At 37.2% G+C, this 21,189-nt stretch overlaps 1 protein-coding gene across 1 annotated transcript in view; it reads left to right on the forward strand.

Annotated features, from left to right (window-relative positions):
* Positions 1-21,189, forward strand: part of CTNNA3 (catenin alpha 3) — a 1,265,562-nt gene that overhangs the window by 638,007 nt on the left and 606,366 nt on the right. Inside the window, exon 8 of the mRNA XM_081105050.1 lies at positions 12,295-12,375. Coding sequence (XP_080961176.1) covers positions 12,295-12,375 — 81 coding nt within the window. The remainder of the gene's footprint in view (positions 1-12,294; positions 12,376-21,189) is intronic.

The raw sequence follows: 21,189 nt of genomic DNA on the forward strand, positions 1-21,189 counted from the left end.
TGAAATAAAGAGAAATGGAAAGTTTCAGACATTGGGTAGGGTTTGGGAGTGCGGGGATGTGGGGAAGGAGAGAATATTTCGAGCAGGTATCATTGGTGACTCTCAATTTATACCAATTACATCATGTAAGTATTTATTCTGACTGCACATAGTTAGATCCTGTTTATGTTTTTTTCTGTTGAAGATGTATACACAAATTCAGTTTTATAACAAATAATAATTTTAATAGGTTAACTAGGCTTCCTATAAAATAGAATATACTTAAAGAGAATATACTTATTCTCTTTATTTGAAAATAAATTTTAATTTTAAAGGAAATTATAACCTGCTAATTTATTTTATCATTTTAAATTAATTTTAGAGAGATAGAGGAAGAGAGAGAGAAACATTGATTTGTTGTTCCACTCATTCATGAATGTATTGCTTGATTCTGTGCCCTGATTGGGGACGGAACCTGTAACCTTGGCATTTCAAGATTATGCTCCAACCAACTGAGCTGTCCAGCCAGGGCCTAAAAGAAAAATTTCAGAATCCAACTTTCTTTAAAGAGGAATCTATTTAATTTCTCTTCATTCTACAGAATCTGAATCTCTTTGAATTATGAACCTGAAAGTATTCATTGAAAATAGCAATGCTAGAATTTATTTTAATCGGGAAAGAATAAATCCATTGTATTCTTATTTTATAACTAGAGGCCCAGTGCATGATTTTTATGCACTGGGGGAGGGAGTCCCTCAGCCCAGCCTGTGCCCTCTCACAGTCCAGGAGCCCTTGGGGATGTCCGACTGACGACTTAGGCAGTCGAACATCCTTAATGCTGCCGTGGAGGCGGGGAGGCTCCTGCCACCACTGCTGCGCTTGCCAGCGTGAGCCTGGCTCAGGACTTCTGGTTGAGCGGTACTCCCCCTGTGGAAGTGCACTGACCACCAGGGGGCAGCTCCTGCGTTGAGCATCTGGCCCCCTGGTGGTCAGTGCGCATCTTAGCGACTGGTCGATCTGCTGTTTGGTCAATTTGCATATTAGCCTTTTATTATATAGGATGTTAAAAGTGAACCTGTTATCAAGACACAGATTGCAGTTGATGGTGAAAGTGAAAATAATAATCAGAATGTTGAAATCTATCTAGTCTAGATTTCACATATATGGGCCATGATAAAACTTTGTTAGTCTCCAAACTCTATAAAGCTCTATGAACTTTATAAAGTGCACTGTCTGTGAAGTTTGCAACTGAGCATAATTAAACTAGAAAACCTGGCGTTGGAAACAAAAAGAGTGGGAATTAGACTTAAGAAACTGGAGGAATGGCAGAAGATAAAATTTTAATGAGACAAGTGTTTTCTAATAGTTTACCTCGCAAAGCATTAAATAGACAGAAACATTGCTAGAGAACAGCAGTTCTATTTAAAAGATGGAAAATGATTTATTTAATCTATGTGTATAATGCCATATCATTGCTTATTAGACTCTGGAGTGATTTTGAATATACAACAAGGGTTTTTGCCAAAAGAGCTCAAGGTATAATTGATAACATAAAACATTGAATTCTTCCACTTCCTTGCAGATGCTCTCATATCAGCATCACAGATGATTTCTTCATGATAGGCACTCTCCAGAAACTGATTGCTGGGTCATGACTTACAGAATCAAAAGGATTTCCAGAATAAGAACCTCTAACAATGACTAAATAATGGGATTTTGAAAGTTGAAATGTCAGTAAAAACATAATGTACAATTTAACCATTAATTGAAATCAGAGGATTTATAAACTTTGGCCTGGATATCTATATTTTGTCTACATGAAGATTATACTATTTTCAATGACTCAGTAAAAAAACCTCTACAATCCTTCTATTGATCATAAGCAAATCCTCCTCAAATAGATCAATATCATGTTTCATATGTTTATTTATTCACATATCAGTCAATCATTTTAAAACATTTATTCAAATCAATAAACATTAAGCTTATGTGGCCAAGAACTACTATGAATTTAGCAATGAATAACATAGTTTATGCTTTCTACCCTCTGTCATCTTGAAACTATTATTGTTGCTAACTAGAGGCCCGGTGCATGAAATTCATGTGCAGTGTGGTCCCTAGGCCTGGGTGGCAATCGAAACGTGAGTGTCTGGCATGGAAGGGCAGGTCCCTGCTGACCCTGGGCCCTAGGGCATCACCTGGGCCCCCTGGCCCCCATGCACCCCCTTCCACCTGAGTCACAGCACCCGAGTCCCCACACGGAGATGCAGTGAGCATGGCCAGATGCTGCGGGCTGGGGAATAGCATGGGCCTCTGGGCCACTCACCGGCGCTGTTCAGAAGCCAGGCGGGCAGAACACTCTCTCCAGGCCGGCCTCACAGACTGGATCCTGTGCAAACTGTTGGCTGTGGCCCGGCTCACCCAGAAGAGGCTGCGTGGGTGCGGGTTGGGCTCCTCGCGGACGCCCAGCACCTGAGCACCTGCTGCCAGCGCAGCGTCGCTGATGCCTGCCGTGCTCTGTGCTGCCCCCTGGTGGTCAGCACACATCATAGCGAGTGGTTGAACTCTCGGCCTCCTGGTGAAATTCCTGGTCGAACGACCGCCCAAGGAGACAATTTGCATAAAGACAGACCTTAGGTTACATCAGACTCAACATATGTCATTTCGTGGTTACGTCGCCATCTCCCATTTATTTATATAAAAAAAGTTCCGTCATTTTGACGTATGTACATATGTGCTTTATGTTTTTTATTATTTATTTACCACAAGTAAAGGTCAGGAATTATTATCTTTCTTTTAATTTTTTTTTACTGTTTCACTTCATTACTGCTGTGTCTGTGCTCCACGTGAGTGCCGACTTATGGCGAAAATTGTGTTACGACACGCCATAAGAACAGATCTCCGACATAACCCGAGGACCTACTGTATTAGGCTTTCATTATATAGGATAATAAATATAATTTTTAAATGATAGTTACTACCTAATGCTTTATGTACCTTATCTTATATAATTTTCACAACAACTTCTAGAACAGTATTGTCATCCTCATCTTGGAAACTAAGGCTAAACTTACATAATGACGTGTGGTCATCTTGTTAATAATAAGTCTTGGCACTAAGATACGAAGATCATCTATCTGATTCTCCTGTTACAGCAACTTTTAATAGCAGTTTAACACAAATGTTATTTAAAATGCAATGCATTTGATATAAAATATCCTAACAAGCTGAGAAAATAAGCCCAGTTTCAAAAACACAGAAATGATTTTAATGTCAATTCTGCAAATGACTGATTTAACCAGTTTCGATTGTGATAGCGGACAAATTTCTTATGTCAATTGTTTTAAACACTAAAGCAATGTATTTATTCAAACAGAAACAACAACAAAATACACACAGAGACACACAGAGAGTCTGACAGGTTCTCTATGATTCTCTGTTAAATAAAAATATTATGTTACCATTAAATAAAGCCATCATTTTGTAAAACAAATTTAAAAAACAAAGGTAAGAAAATGGAAATACTGTCCTAGCCGGTTTGGCTCAGTTGATAAGGTGTCAGCCTGAGGACTGAAGGGTCCTGGATTTCATTCAGGTCCAGAGCATGTACCTTGGTTTCAGGCTTGCTCTCCGGCCCTGGTTGTGTCCCCGTGCGGGGCAACCAATAGATTTGTCTCTCTCACATTGATGGTTCTCTTTGTCTCTCTCCTTCCCTTCCACTTTCTTCAAAAGTCAATGGAAAAATGCCCTCAGTTAGCGATTAACAAAAAATGAAAAATAAAATGGAAATACTCTCAGATTAAAAACAAGTTTTTATGGTTAAATAACTACATTATATTTATTTTTGTATTTTCACCGCATGAGTCCTGAAACAAGTATTTAGGAACCATTAATGTACATAACATTTTTGCTTCCTGCCCTAGGTAAGTAAAACCTAGAATTCTGAACTTATTCCCTTCATTTAATAGTAACAATAGCATAGAAACAGTCACTGACCTAGGAACTGGCAAGCTCTGAAACCCATTGCAGCCAGAGTCACAGTGTAGCTTAATGCTAAACCATGAATTAATTACTCCATCAATTAAATTCATAAACTCTTTTCAATTTCTTCTTATTAAGAACTATGTTGGGTCCAGAGTTTGCTGGACTTTAGTGGAGGACAAGAAACTAGGTCAGGAAGAGAGGGAAAATGGTAGTCCTGGAATGAGGCAAGTTACAAAACATCACAGGGTAAAGTAAAAATCATGAAAGAGCCAGTGATTTTAGGAAATAAAGAAAAAATTACTTCTGACTCTTCCATTCTCTTTCAAGGTTACCTGTTAGTCACTGGGGTGAATTTTTACATCTACACTTGCACATATATATGACTGATTTTCCATGGGATCATCTTTAAAAGAGAAGCTCATAGCTTATACCCATCTCTGAAATTCAAAGGAAATAAGTAACATCACCACTGAAACAATTTGAATTTTATTGCAGTGCCAACCCAGGAATGTTTCTTTTATGTTTGGTGCATATCGGTTGAAATCCTGTGACCTTTCATAAGCATCTCCGGTGTGAGAATACATCCATCAGGCTGTCCTGTTTCCCTTTCTGACTAGAATTCCAGGACTAAATGCTTTTAGAACTGGGAGGGACTCAAGGTCATATAGTTCGATGGCCTCCTTTTACAGAAGCAAAGTCTAAGGACAGGACAGGTAATTCAGCTTAGTTAAGATCACCCAGGGAGCTTATTTCAGAACCCCCATTTTCTGATCCAAGGATTAAATTTCATACCAAGCCTTTCTTATAGGCAATAGTCTTTGAATAAAAACACTGATTGAATAGGTCATCTGACAGCTAACAGGATGGATGTTAACTACTTTTGTTAAAGAACATACACACTAATTTTATTAATAAAGCAGTTTGAATATTATTTACTATTAATAAAAGTGTGGTTAACATTTATTTATGTTATCCACAGCCATTAACTGAGTGCAAAACACAGTAGTAGATACTAAGATTGCAGTTAAGACTTGACAATTTATAAGATGAGGCAGAGTGTAAATTAAAGATAACAAAATTGTCACAGTTATTATCTTTGAAATGTGCAGAGAAATTAGTGGAAACACAAATGAGAAGGGTTTTAATTTTTAAATTTAACTTTTTTTGTTTAGTGTGGTGTTGAAGAAAGTCAGAAAAATGATATAGAGAATGAGGCACTTGAACTGAGTCTTGAATTAATGACTCAAGAATTTCCTTTTGAATGAGAAGAGCTTAGGGAATTCCAGGATAAAAGTTTAGTGTGGAAAAACAGGGAAATCAGTTAGCAGGTGTAGTTCAGGAAATGCAAGTGTTAGTAACAATGGTGACACTATTGATAAGTACAATAATAACTGCTAACATTACTTGTGCCCTTCTATTTGCCAAAACTTGTACACTCTTCATCTCTTTATTCCTTAAAACAATCCCATAATAGTGTAATCACTATATTACCTCTGTTTTATAGGTATAAAAAAGTAAGACTTTGAGAGATTAAGTACTTTGTCCAAGAACATAAAGCTGACAAGAGATGGAGCATAAATTCAAATACAATTCTAATTGAATCCACAAACATCTATGATATTTTGCTCATCATTTTTAAGAAATGCATTTATATAATTTATATAAATTTAATTTGGGTTTAAGTTATAGTTAATTCATGCATGGTGGATGGATAAACCCTGAGATTGGATGCAACAACTCAATTTGATGCTACCTCTTACTGCATGTCCTCCTGGAATACCATATTTAAGCTTACTGAACTTCAGTGTCTTCATATGCATATGTATGAAGAGTTATTGTGAATGGCATTGGAGACAATACATGTACAGTGTTTTGCTGTGGAGGGCGTTCCAGTATTTGGTGTCCCATCAGAGACCCCCAGCCCCATCTCAGCAGTCAGCTACCTGGAGGCAATATTTTACTTCCCTAAACAATATAAAAGTTCAAGATGCTTGCAGTCTTTAACCTATTTCCCTTGATAAGTGTCATCCTATTCATATAAAGTTATTTTTCAAAACCTTTCAATTCTCAGAGTTAATTTTCTGGTTTGTTTTAGTTTTATGTTCATAGCACAGACCTTGTTTCAGAAAGATTTTTAGGATGTTTTCCTCATATGCCATTTGGTACAGTGATGTTCTAGGAGAAGAGATTTCATGTTTATGTTTGTCTATTTGTATGTCTTTCATGCCTGAAAAGTGTTGACTAGAATCTATGCCTCTGTTCTGTGTTAAGCATAAAAATATTTTTAAAGCTATTTCTGCAGAAAAGAACTAACTTAAGGGCATCATATTTTATCTTTACCATGAAATAAAGAATTCCCATTTAAAGGGAGATGTGTCATTTTAAAGGGTTGAATAAAATGGCACACATTTAAACTACAGAAACAAAATCATAACAAAACAAGAACAAAAACACTTTTTCTTATTGTTTCAATTTCATGCAGGATTCCTTTCTGCACTGATAACATTTTCATTTGATTATGAACTAGATAAATTTTCATTTGCTTTAAAACGCATCTCTTAGTATTTGAAGCTTCATAGTTTTTTGAGGTCAGCATCATGGCCTTCCTAGTTTAAATGCCATTTTTATTTGTACCATTTCAAATTTATATTATGAGTATGTTTCCAACACATTTCAATGGCTACTTATGCACAAAATTGTACAATAAAAGTAACATATTATTCTATAATTCTTTATTTTAGAGAACATGGCCCTTTCATAGAATTTTAAAGTTGGAAAGAACTACAGGAAAGATTTGGGGCAAATCTTCATTTTTATGGGTGCGGAAGTTAACTTCCAGGAATGTCAAGGGATTTATTTGCCAATGATTACCTTTATCCAGTCTTTTTTTTTTTTCTGTTACTCAACAAATAAGCTTTGAGCTCCTAGTATGTGCAAAGTCTGGTGCTAGATACCATGAGGAACAGATTAGATGTAAGAAGTTTCCCTCAAGGATTGTAGTCTAGTGAGAGAAATGCATGAGGATTAGCAATTAACCCCAGGACAAAGACTATTGAAGGGAGCTCTCCACAAGCCTTTCAAAAATTCTAAAACTGAAATCCTCCTCCTCATTTTGACCTGCTTTTCTCTTTGAAATGACCATCTCAGTTCCAAGGGCCATCATCTGTGTAGCCCATCGTCACTGCTGGAAAGCTGGACACCAGCTTAGCTTGCGCTCTTTTCTTCCCCCACCACAACCTGCCAGTTACCATGCTATGTAGCTCACTTATAAAGAGTTAAGACTGTCACTGCAATAATCGAACTCTTTTGCCTGTTTCTGTTCTTAATCTCCTCAAATATATTGTGCAGACTCCCACCAGGTCAATGATTTGAAATAATGATTTGCCTGTGTTACTCATCAGCTTAACTTCTATGACTCCCAATTGCCTAAAGGCTCAATTTTTTACACTTGATCTTAGCCAAAAGGCCGAGAAGCGATGGGGCTCAATTTTTTAATATGGCAAAAATCTCCAGAATCTTGCCTCCCTTCATACTTTTTATACTAGATACTAAATACTCCATAAGGACTTTTGCCATTGCTAAAGCTATCCCTGTCCCCCTAACGTGGCCTTCTCTGTCTGCCTCTCTTGGCTGATTTCAACATATCCTTCAATACTCATTTGATACCTTCATCCTTAATGGGGAGCAGGGGGCTTCTCCTACTGATATATATGTTACCCTTAGTACCTCTACTAATACTGTGTTTATGTCTGTTCCTACCACTAGATGAGTATTCTTCAAAGGCAGGCACTAGATCAGTGGTTCTCAACCTTCCTAATGCCGCGACCCTTTAATACAGTTCCTCATGTTGTGGTGACCCCCAACCATAAAATTATTTTCGTTGCTACTTCATAACTGTAATTTTGCTACTGTTAGGAATCGTAATGCAAATACCTGATATGCAGGATGTATTTTCATTGTTACAAATTGAACATAATTAAAGCAAAGTGATTAATCACAAATTCAATATGTAATTATATATGTGTTTTCCGATGGTCTTAGGCGACCCCTGTGAAAGGGTCGTTCGACCCCCAAAGAGGTCACGACCCACAGGTTGAGAACCACTGCACTAGATCTAATGTATCATTGGTCCTTAGTACGGTGCCTGGAATATAGTAGATAATAAAGATTTCTTAAATAGATTGAACTGTTTATTGAACTAAGTGTTATAAAAGAAATATAAAAAAATGTTTAGGAAGGTATCATGGAAGAGAATAGTGAATTTCAACTGAGAAGATCAACAAAGACTCCATGTGAAATTTAGCAATTGAGTTAAATCTTTAAAAAAAAAGTCCATACTCCAAAGAGAGGACAAGAGTGCAAAATGAAGTTTTTCCACAAGCGCCATTCCTGAGTTGTTATTTTACTGCCTAGAAAATAAAGGACCCATTCTATTATTTTATTAATGTTGAGTAAAATTTAGAGTAGATCATGTGGCACTTTGGTCACCATGATCAAGAGTTTGTTCTTAATTCCATCGACAATGGGAATAGAACGAAGGGCTTTAGAACAAAGAATGGTCATTATTAGACCTCGCGTTTACTATAGAGTAAACACCTTGGAGGGTTGGGATTTTGTGTCTGTTTATTGCTATTTTATTCTCAAATAAAGGATGGTTTGTATAAAGGTAGGGACTCATTTATACAATTGAAATTAAAAAATGATATATTTTAAAATATTGCTGTATAATACATCTTTCTAAGATGAGGGAAATGTTCTATATTTTTGCTGTACAATATAGTAGTCATTAAACACATGTGCCTAATGCTCACTTTAAATTAAGGACTGATGAATTGAATTTTTAATGAAACCTAGTTTTAATTAATTAAAATTAAAATTTAAATAGCCACATGTGACTTAGTGGCTACCATTTTGGACAACATAGAATAGAAAGTTCTCCCCAACAGAGTCCCAACAGGAAACAGGTGGAACACTCCAATTAGGATAATTCAAAGAGAGTTTATTTATAATTGGACTTTTTCTAAAGGTGTGGGCAGCTTCAAGGGAACCATACAAGAGAGTTGCAATTACTTGAAGCAGTGACATGAGAGCAATGGTGAGGCAGAATTGATGGAAAGACACATAGCAAAGATTATACGCCTCAATAACATTGGGACTTATGTATAATATGCAATAATAATTTTAATAAAATTTTATTGAATGAAGTTTATGCTCAAAACTGTTCTTTTTCATAAAATCTTTCCTGGCAGTTTATTTACTGATAAGTAATGTGATTGCTTTCTCTATATAGTGCTGATCCATGCCATATTTTCACAGCGTCTTTCCCCCTGGCTTTCCACTGTATGTGGTGCTTTTTCCATTAGCAGGGCTGTGCTGACTTAATGATGGCTCCTGTCAGGGCTTTCTTTAAGGAGCATCCACTCTGATGAGTACCTGGGATGTAGAGAGGCTCTGTCTGTTATCTGTGTTGTGCCCTTTCCATCCCTTACCTCGGCACACACAATTTACCTTCAGTCCTAGCTCATTGCTTGATGATTTGTGAAGGCTTTGAAAACAGAAGGAATGAGGGCTTTTAAGCAGGATGGGGCAATTTCTCCTTGCTTTATTTATTTTTATGCCATGCAAAAGGAATAAAAGCATTCAATGGCTTGATGGAAGCCCAATAAATCTGAATAAATAGAGCAAGAACCCAATAAAAAAGCTGGAGGTGGAAAAAAAAAGAAAGATGGGGAGAAGGAGAAGAGAGAAAGGGAAGAAAGAAGGAAGACTTTTTACTTCCTATAATGACAGGGGCTGTTTATTAGTACCTAGAGAACAAAATGTCTTTGACCCAATGAAACATTTTAAACTAAGATTAAGCTCTGGGTAGAAATTAAGAAATCATCTTTATAGTCCATTTTGAATCTTTTCATGCTGTCGCCTCCTGTTATTCTTTATTAAAGCTTGCATGCCACTGCTGCTCTCTCTGTGCAGGCTGGCACTTTGTAGTTGTTCTGATGAATCATATTGCAGAAGCTAGGGAGTTTTTATGGCCAACACAACAGAAGTCGCTCATATTATTCCTGATACCCTGTGTGTGTGTGGTGGTGGTGGTGGAGGGGGTTGGGGGGTGGTTCTTTTTGTATCACTCCTGCCCCTTTGACTATCTCTAACTTCATGAAGTGGAAAGAGACCCTTTCCAGTAAAGCTAGCAGTGCATGGAACTGGAGAAGAAGAGCTAAGTTCTTTAGGTGAAATTACCAATTGTCTTATATACCATTGTGTATCTGTTTATGCCATGGCCTTGTACAGCCCTGCATTAGCTTTTCACAGTTTTTCACTGCTAGTATGGATAATTCTGGTTGGAGCTGGAAAGGTAGCCACACTTTTATCTAAGTAATTGTCACTGTTGCTCTTATTATTTCAACATCCAGAATTTCACTTATCTCCCTCTTTGTCTTCTTCCCTGTTTCTTCACTGGACACAATCTCCATCATGCACACATTTCACACTTTCTTTCAAAAATAAAATGTGTTAAAGGATTTAGTAGCTCTCTACAGTGTCTCCCCCTAGGAGGCATCTGGAAATGTGTGAGGTCAAACTTTGGCTATCATAGTGCCGGGGAGTTACTGTTGATTTTGGTAGACAGGGGTGCGTGGATGCCAAACATCCTGCAGTGTATATAGTGTGGCCTCAAATGATGGTGATTTCCCTATCTTAAATATCAGTAACACTGTTGCTGAGAAAAATCTAGATCTAACTAAAGGTTTAGGTGGGTACCAGAAACCTCAACCAATAGAGAATTTTCATTGTGCCTTGATAGGTAGATATTAAAGTCTCCTCCAGAATTTAGTAGAACACCTTCCTGGCATAGAGCAGGCCCCTAATAAAACTATGCTGTGTTTTGAATCAAGTTGTTCATTTATAAACTGGTCAATACTATTCAATAAGTCCTATGCAAGTTACTTTCAGAAATAGAAAAAAAATTAAAATACATTGCCAACATCACAATCCTAACAGTTTTGTAAGGGTAATGATTATGCACAGAAACAAAATGAGTATATTGGGAAATTTTCAAAATGCTATGGGAACAAGGACAGATGAGAGTTTGCTTTTGAGTAGATTGCTGGGAAGTCTTTGTTGAAACCATTGGAGAATAGGTAGGATTTTAATAGGGGGCTATTTGAAGAGACATTTGCTGAAGTCAAAGGTACATTATATGAAAGAACATGGAAAAAAAGACATAGAAAAATATTGGAATATTATTACTATAAAGGACAGAACTTAAGAATATGTGGTGGAAGATAAGACTGAAAAGATAGGTTAGGATAGAGTATAGATGGTCTTGAACTTCCTGTAAAGAAGTCCTTCCACTTGATGGTATGGATTTATGTATTGGAGGTAGGATACAGCATCCTGCCTAATGGTCTAGACTTCGCCTCAATGTCCTTTCTGAAGCCCATGCTATAAACTTCCTCAGTTATCAGCTGTTTAAACTTGCCTTCCTGATGTTCAAGGTCTCCTCTCAAAAGCCCTTTCAGTTTATTAATTTAAATAGTAGCAATTTTCTAGAGGTGAATCACATAGTAATTTTTCTCAATCTCTTTTAAACATGATACGGCTGAAGAAAGTATGATTAGATTCAATTTTGATTGTCTCCCACAAAAGTAATATGTAGAAAATACCAACCAAGGTGACTCTCCATGTACTTAATAGCCTGAAGATTTAGGTTAAGGGTATAACATGGAGAATTGTTCTGCTTAAAGAACGAATAGGTATTGCACAAATTATCTTAAAGAGCCAAAAAACAGCTTCCAGTTCTTAAGAACTTGAAACAGTTTGTTCTTGGAATATTGTCAGCTGAAATTGTGGTCAACTTCTGCAAATTGTATGAATTTGCACTGCATATTTTATTTAGTGTTTAGCAAGACTCCAGTATAGTTCTGCATAACTTACACAATACACCATCAAAATGACTTCAGAAACTCCCACAGAAGTTGACAATTTGGGCATCTAATGCTTTTAAGTTAATTGTATGCTTAGCTGTTAAAAAGTCGATATGAAGATCACAGTTTTGGGAGGTAATGCTCTGCCTACTGCCACCATGAATTAAACCCAAACATGTATCAGACCTATTACAGATGCTTAAAGAAGAAAATAATGTGAGTTTTAATCACCGTTCTACTTAGTCTTATGTGAGGTGCTTATGAATCATATGCAATATCATAGCGAATTTTAAACCTATTCTTGAATTTTCAAGCTGTTATTTTCAGAAAATTTAGAAGGCAAATTGTTAAGTGCTAAAGAGTAATTTCATATATTACTTATGTCATTTTTTTTTCTCCCTTGCAGACCGGAAAAAAGGAAAGGAGTAATACCCTGAATATTGCAATAGACAACATGTGCAAGAAAACAAGAGACCTTCGAAGACAGGTAAGGAAACAGAGAGACTTGGAGACAGAAACATCATGCGAAATGAGTCCTTTTTCCATTGCTGGCATATTTATATCTTGTTTTGTTCTTTTAAAATTAATTTAGAACACAAAACAAGAACAATAAATATAGCTGTTCTATGTTCACATACCTCAACTGTTTTTGTGACAAACATAATGGAGAAGAAAGTGTGTGCCTTGTTATTAGTCAGAGTTACATTTGCATGCTGACTCTACTTTCATCAGCTGTGTGATCTTGGGGACAGATTTTATTTTCTGAGCCTCTCTGAACCTATAAAATAAAATAAATAATACACAACAGGGCTGTGAGGATTAAATGAAATCACTATCAGGGCCTTGGATATAGCCAATTTTTAGAGGATGTTGGTGAATTGACCTTTTACATTAGAAACTGAGTTTATCATCCACATGCTTACAGCAAACGGCTAGTCATTCAGACACCCTACCAGTTACTCCTTCCAGATCTTTTCAGGATGCGCCACGAGTTAGTTTCTGTTTAAGTTAAGGGTACTTTTCAAACTTGGGTCATCAGGAGCCTAGGATTAGAAAGGATTTCATTCTATAATTGAGCAGTGCAGTCTAATGCCAAAAATTATTATTTTTTTCTCCAGAAAGATGAAGACCTTGCTATTTTTTAAGACACTTGCTTTCCATTCCTTTCCACTATTTAAAAACCAGAGTTCTTTTTTCATGCACAATGCTAACTTGGTCACCATTAATTCATAAAAGAGGGCCTAAAGCTTTCCACCCTAAGCTTTTAATGCAATATATTATTGTACTTTAATGGGAAGATTTAGTAAAATGACCTGAGAAATCCTTTAATCCAGAAATAGATTTGGAAAAGGAATAAATAGGGATCCCCAGCCAGTTGATATTAGCTGTGTAAAACACAATTTTGAAGCCTGGGAAAAATCCCAAATCTCAACTTTATGTCCTTAATGTGAATTCTATTTCTACTGTCGGCACTCAGAATTATGGAATGCAAGAGTTGGAAGGAACTTAGCACAACCTGTCTTACGATGTAGATGAGAAACAAGCCAGTATGGCCAGGTGATCCCTCTAAGGAGGAAGGGACATTGCACTTACACCAGGTCAGGATCTACACTGGACTCAGGAACTGTTAACCCCGGGGCCATCCTCCCTGTTGGTTGCTTGGCTTCTATTCTCAGTCTTCTTCGGGATTTCTACCCCATCTGCTCCTCCTCAGACTTGGAAAAGCTGTTCCTAGGAGCTATCAGAGATTTTGTCTTTCATTCCTGTGTGATCCCTCTATGCCTTCCATGAGTCATGCACAAAGAGTTAATCTACATTTATTATCTCCAAAGCTTTGGAATCATTTTGTAATGTCAAGATAAAGCAATTCCTGAATGTAGAGTGATTAGATTTAGCAAATAAAAGCACAGAATGCCTAGATAAATTTGAATTTCAGATTAACAACAAATATATTTTAGTATAAGTGTGTCTCAAATATTGCATGGGACAAAATTATATTACAAAATAATTGTGTTTATCTGAAATTCAAATTTAACCAGGAATCTTGTATTTATATTTTTAAAAAATATATTTTATTGATATTTTACAGAGAAGAAGGGAGAGGGATAGAGAGAAATATCAATGAGAGAGAAATATCGATCCGCTGCCTCCTGCATGGCCCCCTGCAAGCCCCCCACTGGGTATGTGCCCACAACCAAGGTACATGCCCTTGACCGGAATCGAACCTGGGACCCTTCAGTCTGCAGGCCGACGCTCCATTCACTGAGCCAGAGCCAAACCAGTCAGGGCTTGTATTTATTTTATAATCCTACTTGAGTTTCTATCTCACTATTGTCAGTAAGGTATAGAAAGAGCATGAGGGTTACTAATACTCTTTCTCATAGAAAGGGAATGTTCCCAGCTTGTTGACAATTGCTATGTTCCAAAGGTATGAAAATTTCTTGTGGTTTCACAGGTCAACATCCTCATTGTTTTGGGTAAGTATTGCTGCTGAACAAACCACCACAAATGATAGCAACTCTCTATAATAATAAAAGCATAACATGCTAATTAGACCAGACATCCTTCTGGGCGTCCTTCCAGACAACCTTCCAGATGAAGCTGGGGCTGCGAGGGAAGCCCAGGTCCCAGGTGCCTGCCAGTGGCCGGAGGGAAGCCTGGGTCCTGGGTGCCAGAGGAAAGCCAGTGCCAGCAGCCAGGGGAAGAAAGGCCTACTCTTGCACGAATTTCGTGCATTGGGCCTCTAGTTTTATTATATTCAGGATTCCACAGATTGGCTGGGGGTCAGCAGGGCCACTTCTATGGTGTTTTTACTGTGGTCTCCCATGTAGTGGAAGTCAAATGATGGCTATGTCTGGGCTCAGAGCTGGGTATTTGAGGCCTCAATGCCTCTTCTTTCCTCTCTCAATGCAGTGTCTAATCCCCTAGGCCTTCTTCTTGTGGCTTCTCCAGCAGGGTAACCTGGACTTCTTACATGATGTTTCCGCGCTCCAGGAAAGGCCTGGAAGCTACCAGGCCTTCTTAATGCTTGAGCTCCAAAGTCACTAGAATGTTGTTTCCTCCACATAATATAGATTAAAATAGTCACCAGCCCTGCCCCAGGTTAACAGGAGCAAGGAGAAGCAATGTCTTTCATGGGAGAAGTAGCATGAGTACATAGGAAGGGGTGGGCTCATTGGGAGCTGTCTTTAGACTTATCCATGGTCTTCAATGTCAGTGAGGTAGTTGCTATGATTCATTCTCAGTATCCTTATTTGCCCTCCCAGGACCTCACTTTTTATCTTGATGTTTGTGCTTCGGGCAAAAAATAAAAACGAGTTTAAACAGCAATGTGAGTCATCTCCACCTCTTCCTATTCTTGCAAAATTTATCCAGCAGTTTGGTTTAAGCATCTTAACTCTTTCACACAGGAAGGAGAAAGCTACTACCCTTGAAATGTTTTTCTTTAGAATATTTAATGTTCATCTCTTGTTGTAGATGTGTTGGTTTTTAGTAAAAAATAAAACAGAATCCATCTTGCTGCCCATTCATCCTACTCCCCTTGCTTACCCAGGGCTTGTCAATCAGCAACACAGAAACATGTTAACTTTGGTTCAAAGAATCACTGAATTTCCTCTGTGAGGAATGAGATAAATTGCTTAGACATATCCAGGGAGAAGCAAATTATACATTTTGGGGCAACAAGATGAAATTTCCTAGGAGGTGACTTAGTGTTTATTTGTTTCAACCCTCTTGCTCTGTGACTTGAGAACAAAGACGAAAGTCCTTGGCATGGTGTTCCAGATTCTCTGTAATTTGGCTCCAACTTAATCCCCATAATTCTTAACATTCCTTCCCCTTCCACTCGCTTTCTCAGTTCTTCTTCCTCACCACAGCAGTGCATTAACCTGTTCTCTGACTAAAGAGTCTCCTACTATTCACCAAGTTTTCCATCACCATTCTCCCCACCCCCAAACACACATGTGCATTTGAATGTATGGCTTATTCAACTTGGTGCCTTCCTGGCTCCCCCTGTTTCCCCTACCTAACCCCTAATCCACTGAGGAAGTTCAAGAGTAACATAAATACTATTTCTCCAATGAAACCTTTGCATTTTTCACCAGCTGGAATTAATCTTTTTCTTCCCAGAGCACTCATAGCATGTGTTATTCTATTATAGCAGTGATCATATTTAGCCAGTATTTCTCTTCCTGCTGCATTTTGAATCCTTAAAAGGATAGTTATAACATGTCTCATTTAATAAATGCTTTCCAAAGCTCTCTATCAACTGTAGTCCTTACATTATTTGTTTTTATCCCTAAAACAAAAAATAATGCCATAGTATTATCTCTATTTCTCAGGTGAGCCAATTTGCAAACAGCAACCACATACCTGGTAGAGCCAACATTTGAGCCCACATCTATTCAACCTCAGCCCAAATTTGTAAGTTCCCCTTCAGAACTTCCAGTGCCTAATACCCTGATTTTACTGCCATAAATTATTTTATTTCTTATTATTTATTAGGCATGTTTTTATAACTTAAATATTATTCTTCCTTCAGTCTCCTTTCTCATTATTTATTTGAGAAATGCATACCTATTGAAATTCTTAATAAGGGAGGAAGATGTTTAAACCTCCTTTACTTCCTTAAATTTTTGAAACAGTGAATTTATTCCACATCTATTGTATTATTCAGAGTGAAACACACATTTAGTTTCATTAAAGGCAAGTTAAAAATGTTATGTGTGTATATTGAGAAAAAAACGTATCTATTTCTTAAATGCCAAAGTAAGGATTTAAAATATGTCAAATAAAACAGAATTCTGGTAAAAAGAAACAAACAAACAAAATTAGAACTTGATTAATTCTTTAGTTGCTGAGTTGCTGAATTGCTTTATCCATCTCTTCTTCATGTTGGTAATACCAGTGCCACACTTGGGAAAAAAAAAAAAAAGTAGGATTTATACCTCCTTCTCATCATTCTCATCATCAAATAATATTAAGTATCCGTAAGATACAAGTCCCATTGAATTGACACAGTATGTATATACTGAATTAATTGTTAGGTAATTTAGTTCCTAGTAGTAAAATTGAGTTTTGAAAGTTATATTTTACCATTTGACTTAAAATTAAAATGCCATTAATATGCACAAATATAAATTGTCCTAGTTCCCTAGGGATGATTCTTTTCTAAAATACTTTCTCTTCTTTCCTCTGTCCTTGACAGTTTCATTCTCTCTGTTCCCTTACTTGGTGGTGGCGGGCGGTGTGGGGCTGGAATTTCTTACAGTTTTCTCATACAGCTTTCACTTGGGGGTATCAATGGTAGAGAAATATATTATTTTTATTTGAGATCCCAAACCACTTACATCAGTGGGAGATAGAAAAATTGGTGTCTCAAATCCTTTTATTAAATTGTAGTGAGAAAGATGGAAAGCCCCTCAGTTTGGTTTTGTGCCTGACATCTTTCATACAGGTATTTATTAAAAAATACATATACCTTTAACTCCTGTTGGCCTCCCACTAACTTCAAATTTTGGTTTTGCAGCTTCTAAGGTTTTCTCATTTCTACATTGGCATGTTGGCTTCTTTAAAGTTTTTGTCTATCACCTAAGTGAAAGGGATGAGTTATTCCTTTGGGCAGCAAAATAATATGGAAATAAATAAGATAGAGCCTGCTTAGGTATTTATATAGATATAAATGACAGTGTAATTTAAGTGAAAAATATCCCATATGAACATGTTAGAACATAAAAGAAAATTATTTACCACAGCATTCAAGGCCTTCATGTCTTGCCCCTATATGTGTTTTAGTTCCATCTTATAATCATGCCTCTTTCATAGTCACCATAATTCAAGCACAAAATCAAACCCAGTGGTGTGCAAAGCAGAAGTGGCAAAGTGTGATTGTCAATGGGTAGTTTATGTAAAACATTGGAGTCTGTTACTTGGTACGTAACCAAACAACATTAACACCAGATAAACATGTCAATTTTATATTGACGTCTTCAGAAAGCAGATCCTGAGACTGGGGCCTTACTACAGGCAGTTTATTTGGGAAGCGGAACCAAGAAGCAATTGTATGATACCACGAAGGGTAAGAGAGCAGGCAGGGAAGGAGGAAAGGATATGCTATTGAGGTTGCCACTATAGGCAACAGGAGCTTAAGGACCACTGAGAAGGCATATAATGCCTTCCAGTATTGCCTGGCCAATGGAGGGAGGCTGGGGTTTTATCCAGCAGCTCCCTTCCCAATTGGTTGAAGGTTGCTCCCAGTGGTGTTGGCTCCTCCGAAATTCCAGCCCATTTGTACTTGGGCTTAGAATCTTACAGAGTCTTGGAGCAGGCCCCAAGAAAGAATAACAGAGAGAAGCATGGAGTGCACTCAAGGTGGGATGTCTTCAGAGGACTTGGATCTGTTCCCACAGCAAGAGCTGAAATCAGAGACAGGTGCAGAGCATGAGATGTAAAGCAGCAAGCGCCTCTCATGTAGTCCATAATCATAGCTATGAATGTGATGGTGAATGATCAGGAATCAGCAAGATAGACAATACAGTGAGAAAATTGTGGTTTGGTTGCATTAATTGTGCTGTTTATTGTTTGCATGGCTTAAGATGCTCTCAAAACAAAAGATATTTTCCTGCCTGCTAACTGTGTGCTACCTCCTAAAGGCATCATTCATGTCTAGCACAAGTCACCAATTCCTGTCCATTTTATCATTCTATTTTATTCTTTTTGTCTTAATTTGTTATTTTTGCCGAAAATCCTTTCCATTACCTTCATTGTACTCAATGAGATCTTATTTCAGTCCTCAATCTACCACTGTCCTAGTAACACTAAGTACTTGTGATATCCTGAGAATCCTTCTATTCTCTTTGCTTTTTTAAAGTCTCTATTCCTAGAATGTTATACTTTCTATTTCCTGTTCAGCTTTTAAAATGGAATACATATATTTCATTCTTGCTAAAGCTGTGTTCACCATGACAATCAGTGTAAATTTTCTCATTCCTTTTTTTTTTAAATTAAAGATACTCATAAAACTCTTTGTGCATTTCTCACTCCTGAATAGTTACCCTGTCTTTTTCACTCTGACATTCCTCAGGTTGCCTAGAAGGGTGCCTTGCCCTTAGGCAGCTCAAAATGCATTTGTTAATTTGAATGAATGTACAATTACAGAACAGAAGATTTATTGTGCTCATTATATTTGACATTATATTATGTCAGGTAATTTTAGCCTATTTTCCAACAGAATTTTGAAGACATTGGCATCGAACTTATTTGGAAGCTCATTTTCCAGTCCTAGGCTTGTCCTGCTGAACATAATACCACACATATGTGGTACACCTTTTCTCATTTAATGTGTTATGTAGCTAGCAACATGCCTTACAAAATGCAAAAAAAAAAAAAAAATTGCTCCTAATTTGGTTTAGTTTTTTTTTAAAAAATAATTTAGCCAAAGAGTTCATTTATTTATTCTGTAATTAAGAGTAAATTGGCTGTACCTTGAGTCTCATCTTTGTAATATATTTTAACATTTGTGTATGGAATAAAGGATTGATTTAATACCTGGGGAAAATATAGTTGAAAACCTTCAAAAATAATAAAAAGAAGGAACAGGGAGTAAAGACCATTAAAATGAAGGTAAGACAAAAGGTAGTATCACAGAGGGAGAGGAACAGACCATAGCAAATGTATGCAGCCCTGGAAGAATATTGTTATAATTATTTATTTAAGTATTTACAAAAATTGGCACAATGTGCAACAATTGTTATTCATCTCCCTAGATTTTTTTTTATGATGATAGATCAAAATATTGTTTTTGAAGCACAAGAGGACAATTTGACTTTCTGCGTATAGTTGCAGATGGGAAAAACATCAAAGTCTTTTATATGAGAAACAATCCCTCTTTAAAACTGTTTTGATATAGTTGATACCAAGTCTTGCTTCTTCATGTCCCAAATTACTAAACATACGTTTATTCTCGCTGTCTCTGCACCCTTCTCTCCCATTTACTCTTCAGATCATAGCAAAGCCTGCTCCAACTTTTCCAGGATTACTCTGAATTTTCAGCAGGGACTTGTTAGTGGTCCAATCCAATAGACAAGTCTTGGTTATTTTCATTTAATTTATCTTTAAAATTAGATTTGGAAGCCTGTTATCTTCTTGAAATCTACTTGCTGTCAGTCTCCTAGTTAACTTCCTTTATTATAATAGTTAATGACTCACTTTTCCACTGGATTATAAAGAAACATGCAGTTCCACCTTGACATTTTTCACAACCTTGCTCTTGGTAGAAATGTAAAGAATGGTGTTCAGAATATCTGTTGAATTGAATCAAATAGAAAAGAAGATTCAACAAGTTCATAATGTGGGTATTATAATTGTGTTTGCTACAATAACTTTATCTGAAGAGCACTGACACAGAGATTTATTTGAAAGTTCCTCCTTTATATGTTCTTTGGTTGGGCCATGGACAGAAACAGTGTGGTGATGGCCAGAGGGAGGGGCTGGGTCTGGGTGGAGGTGGGTAAAGGGGTTGAGGATTGTGGACAACAGTAAATTTTTAAGTTTTTCCTTTAGTTGTTTGGCCATTTGCTCTCATCATCTCAGTCTCTTTTTTTAGGTTTTACTCTTTCATCTCCATGACTCCCATAAATGGTACTATTTCTTTTTTAAAAATATGTTTTTATTGATTTCAGAGAGGAAGGGAGAGGGAGAGAAAGATAGAAACATCAATGATGAGAGAAAATCATTGATCGGCTGCCTCCTGCTGGGGATCAAGCCTGCAACCCAGGCACATGCCCTGTTGGGGAATCGAACCACTTGTGCCCTCCTGGTCCATACGTGGATGCTTAACCACTGAGCAACACCGGCCTGGCAAATGTTATGATTTCCTAGGATTTTATTTTCTAACATATTCTCACTGTGAGTATCTCTCTCTATGATCCTGTCCACCTCCTTGGCTTAAATTGCCTCCCATATGTTTGATGGCTTTCAATTGCATACCTGTAGTGCTGATCTTTTTGCTCTCCTTCTATATGTTCTGGTTACAATGAAAGAAGAAAAGGATGAAGGGGAGAAACTGTTACTTAAAACAGTTCCCCTTCTGAGAGATTCCTTCTACTTTTATGTCTCCGGAACTAGTACTGCTCGTAGTTCCCAGTTCAAGTGCTAACTTATGATTTCTTGCCTGACTTCCTCGGCTCATTCTTTATGGAAGTCAAAGACATTGGTCATTCACTCTCTTTGCCTTGTAACCCCTTAGTACTCTACACCCTGTCCTAGTAAGTGCTCAGTAAATATTAATTAGTTGTCATTAGTG

This window comes from Myotis nattereri (assembly GCF_964212035.1).
Source record: "Myotis nattereri genome assembly, chromosome: 13".
Lineage (NCBI taxonomy): Eukaryota > Metazoa > Chordata > Mammalia > Chiroptera > Vespertilionidae > Myotis > Myotis nattereri.